General features: G+C 35.2%; 1 protein-coding gene across 2 annotated transcripts in view; it reads right to left on the minus strand.

Moving 5' to 3' along the window:
- Positions 1-1,589, minus strand: part of LOC122075438 (coumarin 8-geranyltransferase 1b, chloroplastic-like) — a 10,126-nt gene extending 8,537 nt beyond the window's left edge. The window contains exons 1-2 of one of the 2 annotated variants that reach the window (XM_042640467.1): positions 1,499-1,589; positions 1,341-1,376 (exon numbers count right to left, since the gene is read on the minus strand). In XM_042640467.1, the coding sequence (XP_042496401.1) occupies positions 1,341-1,376; positions 1,499-1,562 (100 nt within the window). In that variant the 5' untranslated portion in view covers positions 1,563-1,589. The remainder of the gene's footprint in view (positions 1-1,340; positions 1,377-1,498) is intronic. The other variant, XM_042640468.1, reaches the window with a different exon arrangement.
- Between the last annotated feature and the right edge of the window lie 3,923 nt (positions 1,590-5,512).

Here is a 5,512-nt window from a genome sequence, read left to right on the forward strand (position 1 = left end):
CGAGTATAGAGTGTGGCCTACGCTTGGGGCACCTAATATCTATCTCTCTTTTCCTATTGTGAAAAGATATCCTTACCCTTGTTTGAAGGAGGAGAGAAATAGACATGTGGAACACTAGCATAGGTTGGGTTCCCGAACTGAAAACTACTTAACTTAAAAATAATATAGATTTATGTACAAATGATAAATTTTACTATTTTGATACTATTTCACTAATCAAAATCGAGAAAAAAACTAAAAAAAAAAAAATATATATATATATATATATATTTAAGTGCATTAATGATCAACTCCAAAAAGAATTTTCAGAATAAAGTGTATGATTGAGTTGAGGGTGGATCTATGCCCCCACCATTGATGACTATATTATATCCCACCCCCTATTATTTCGGGTCAAAACTCTACTCTCTTTGGGTATTTGATGGTTTCAAGACCTATAAGTGTGAATTCAAATCCTCTTCAACTGTTGAGACGCTTAGTTCGGCATCTAACGATTGGAATAGCCCAAACACGTCCCAACATATGGACATACAACTACAGGTCCATCTAACCATCAAATATACTTTAGGTGTTCCAGCAGCTGGAGAGAATTGGGTCCTATTAATGAAGAAAAACTAGATCTAAGGAAAATAAAGAAAAGGACTATTCTCTGAATTTATTATTTTAATCTGATTAATTCAGCAGTCAGAGTCAACCACATGGCTCTCCTTTATTTCACCCAAAAGTTAGCAGATTGTCATAAATCCATGATTCGGATTGGCAGCGGAAGTGGTTTCCACTAAATCCGATTTCGATCCAATCAGTATCAGTCGGAATCAGCTTCAACATGAAAACTTAATTAATGATGATGAATTATTAAATTCTAGAACTCTAAACTGAGTCTGGATCAGCTCCCCACGTAAAGAGAAGATCTATCTTTCCCAAAATTGGATCTAGTCCTCCATTGGATCCCCCCAGAGGGGGATGGAGGCCAGATCCATTTTGGTGGTTTCCTCACATGAGAGAGGATTTATAATCCAAACCAAGGTTCATAATCTAGGATTGAGATCGATGGATTTGCTGAATTGGGTCAGTACCGATTCAGAGTCTTGAACATTCCTATTTCAATTTATTTTGTTCGAAAAAAGGAAAAGAAAAGAAAAGAAAGATAAATCCATCCGGTTCAACCCAATTCAAGGCCATCCAGATCAATATCGATCAAGATCTATCCCCGAGAACCTAGATTAGGAACCTAGATCAATATCGATCGAGATTCTATTTCCATTAAGCATAATTAGGGACATCATTAGGCATAAAACGAAGAAATTATATCGAAAAATTTCTAAAAAAATGATACTTACTTCCTTTCAAGGAGTTATGCTCTCTCGACAACCAACCTAACAAAAAATAAATTAATATAAGAAAAATTCAGTAAATTCAGGTTCAGAACAAAGAACAGATACCATTTGAAGAAACTATAATGCGTTGCAGGTAAAATGAATTAGAGGAACAAACCCACCACCTCTTTCATTAGATGGGTGTACTGCTCGGAGAGAAAAAGATGACCCGCCCAGCCCAAACATCTCTCTCTCTCTCTCTCTCTCTCTCTCTCTCTCTCTCTGTGGTGGTGCACTTATATAGGATGAGATGATCATATATAAGAGAAACTTGTAAGGGGGTATTCTATAAGGGGAAAGTCTTTCATGGCGGCAAGTTCCTTTATTTTTTTATTCTTTCTCTCATAAATGCATGAATAAAAATATCTGCTGGATCGTTGGTTTTTGACTGAGTTCGTGGGAAAGCCGACGATTTAGGTCAAACGGCTTTTAATTTTGAAACTGTCAAGAAGAGAGTAAAGAGATAAGGTTAGAACTTGGAACGAACCCATACTTCCAACTCTTTCATGGCCCTCTCTTTGGAAATCCTTTTACCTGCAACCCCAAACCCTAATAATGAAGAAAACTCTCTGCAACCATTCTTTGCTCTTCTCAAAATAATACCTTAAAAAAATTGAAGGAAGATAGATTTTTCTCGGGCATATCTATTATGTCCACCAAGAAATTGCAGGTGCATTGAAGCTTTTGATTCGAAAGAAGAAGATGATGATACTGTTTAATCAATACGAAACAGTTGCGCATTGAAGCTTTTAATTCGTCTGGTCAAGGAAATATCTTTTATCTTCTTTAGGGTAGAATCTAGACTACCATCAAGGACTTTCTGAGAGGATTGACATCAATGTGTTTGATGAGACATTTCATACGAAGATTTTTATTTTATTTTTTTTATATATATATATACTTTTTTTTGAAGGAGAGTAAAATTTTCAAACTTAAAATCAAAATTTTGTAATTATTATCCACTATGTCAGTAATTTTAAATTATTTCATAATAATAATAATAATAATAATAATAATAATTTTTATTATTATATTGTATAAGTTTCGTTTTAATTTGCATCTAAATTCTTTTGATTTAAAAATAGAAGGGAAAAAGAACTTTATCAGTGGCCTCGTGAAAACCCAGAGATAGGGTGCACGAAATGATTACACAGTCTCCTATGGTTAAGACGTTGAAGATGCTAGTGCATGCCCACTCATTGGTTCTGCACACTGGTATTTTCGCCAGCTAAACAAGGTTCTTTGGCTCAAAATCACATATAAACCTATTATCACTAAATATAAATAAAAAGGGAAAGAGGATGCTACCCTATTCGCAGGTATATGCTCATGTAGAGGCTAATGGGAGGGCATGTGGGAGCATCTTCAGCATTGGGGCAACACGTTCTTTCCACAACTATTCTGTCTGGGCATGTGTTGCACCAGAGGGTAATGTTTTTTTATTTCACTAGAAGATCACACATGATAATAATTGTAAAAGTTAATTTTTTTATTTTTTTATTTTTTTATTTTTTCACTTCCCTGCCTTTGGTTTCCTTGCAACCAAACGTAGGAGTGGAATGACATGTTACCTTGGGTCTCGATCTCCAGGTCTTCCACTAGGTGATCTTTATTTGGAGCGGCATTTTGTATTCCCTTTGTGGTTTTCTAGGTTTCTCCTCTTATCTATGCAATTCTCTGGTGATAACGAAAAAGGGAGAAAAACCTCTAGCTTCTGTTAGATCTTTGTACCTGGAAGAAACTACCAACTTGGGGTTGTCTGTGTGTGTGTGCGCTTTTTTAAAGAGAGAGAGAGAGAGAGAGAGAGAGAGAGAGAGAGAGAGAGAGAGAGAGAGATTGGGCCAAGCCCGAAGTTGTCCTCATTCAACTATACTGGGCCAAGATGAAAAAGTTTGGGCGGGACTCGCATGTGCATCATTTTGTGCCAAGCCCAAAGTTGCCCCCATTCAACTCTACTGGGCCAAGATGGAAAATTTTGGTTCGGACTCACGTGTTCATCTTCTTGGTCCAGATGGGGGTCTCGAGGAGTGAACCGTATAAATCATCAGTAGGTAGCCCGTGCCACTTGGCTGGTGGGTCTATTTCCTGCCATGTGGCAACTTAGCTTCACTCTAATTTTGTGGAATGGCAGCTTAGAGCATTCTGTTCATGTGACAAGTGCAACACAATGGAGCAGAAATTTTCTAGGTCGGAATGATCCAACAAAACTAAACAAGCAGCTGCAGATAGTGGATTATGAGGGCAAATGGTCCACTAAAATTAAGAACTGATGGAACTGTACATGGTAGAGACTTGGATGGCATGGGAAGTATCTCAAGACATGACATTTAGGGGGGCTTTGCCCATTTGCCCATTTTTTTTTCCCTCAAAGGTCAGGTTATATTAATATGAAGAAGAAAATATAACAAGGAAAAAAAATAAATAAATAAAACAATACAATTACAAGAAATGAGTCCTCACCTTCGGAATTGTCACCAGTAGGAACTCAGAACTGCAATCTCGTAAACCTATATCTAGGTCTTGGCATTGCATCTCTTACCAGCTCATCAGAGATATGTATTGACTTTTCCCATTTTCTTAAATTGAATGTGTGGATCATGCATGATTTATATAAGATGTGGAAATTTATGGCACAAATATTGTGGACTGGTAGTCCCCACGGTTTGGGAGACTACAAAGCAGTGGCTAGAGTACTATATAGATGTGCATGGACGAGCATGTAAATACATAAAGATGCATACCGGTATGTGGAGAAGTACATATAATTGAAGAGAGGGTTAATTCCTTGAAAGCATTAATAAGAGTGGGATTTCCATCTTTCATGAGGGAGTGGGGCAGTCATTTCACCTCTCTATGTCTAGGCGTATAGATTACACTACCCTTCAGACTTCTTTTTCTCATAATTGAATTAGACTTTAAAATTTACATGTGACTAATCCAGACCATGTACTCTCTCTTTTTTAAAGGGTCTTAATTTTCACATTATCCTTTAAGGTGGTCCATTAAGGAAGCCCTTCCTATTTTAGCGGCAAAAAAAATTTATGTCCTATTTAATACTAATGTTATTATTCTAGTTTAGAAAATTTTGTGTAAATAATAGTTGGAAAACCTGGCTTTGTCTTGGACGAGTATAGTTAAATTTTTGGAAAACTTGGTCAAGAATCATAGGGACTCATCTAGGTTAAAAAATGAAAAATTATAATTCATCTTGAGTCAAATGAAACTTGGAAAGTAATATATATATATATATATATATATATATATATATATCAAAATCAAATCAGCTCACTACTCCACTTGTGTAATTGAGTTGAGTTAGTGACAAATCAGTAAATATAACAGTAAAACAGTAAAAACCCTAATGGACCTCGATTGGGATAGGTTTTCACTTTTTTGAAGATTTTTTTTACCAACAAAACAACAATGACGATTGACAAATTGCTTGTATCTTATACTCATGTCAATGGTGGACCTCTCGGTTGTGGCGAATTATGTTGTCTTTTAGGCTTGGAGTCATAGACTACAAAACAAAATGAAATTCTTCATCTCTTTTTTCCAACAAGAATGATTTTTCATTTGTTTTTTCTTGGTTTTCTTAACGCAACCAAGCATCTAGATTGTGAAGCTTGTATTCTATACCCAGTCATCGTGATGCTGTGTAATTTGGGTTTCAACATCTCCTCATGCCAAAAAAAAAAAGAAGACTTGGAGAAATTGAATCTTAAAATGATGCATAAAAGAATGAAAATTATAAATAAAAATCACATAATCACGTATAAATATTTATATGGTTTATTAAAATTGCTTACGGCCATGCATGGTGAGATGAGGTTCTATTTCACTGTCATAAAAAAAAAAAAAAAAAAAAAAAAGAGAATAATATTACAGCGTTCGTTTTCACACATCTTACATTGCTTATAGAGAAAAAACTCATACTACAAATATATAGCGAAATTCTATAAGAAAATTTTTTTTTTTTGATATATCTATACAGCATTAAAAAAAAATCTTGAGAGCTAAGGCTGTGTTTGGTAACGTTCTAAAAAAACGTTTCTGGAGTTTTTTTGTTCTACGGGAACGAAAAAATGGAATAAAACATTTGGTGTATTTATGGTGTGTTTCATTTTTTTTTTTTA

The sequence above is a fragment of the Macadamia integrifolia genome, chromosome 4, assembly GCF_013358625.1.
Source record: "Macadamia integrifolia cultivar HAES 741 chromosome 4, SCU_Mint_v3, whole genome shotgun sequence".
NCBI classification, from domain to species: Eukaryota; Viridiplantae; Streptophyta; class Magnoliopsida; order Proteales; family Proteaceae; genus Macadamia; species Macadamia integrifolia.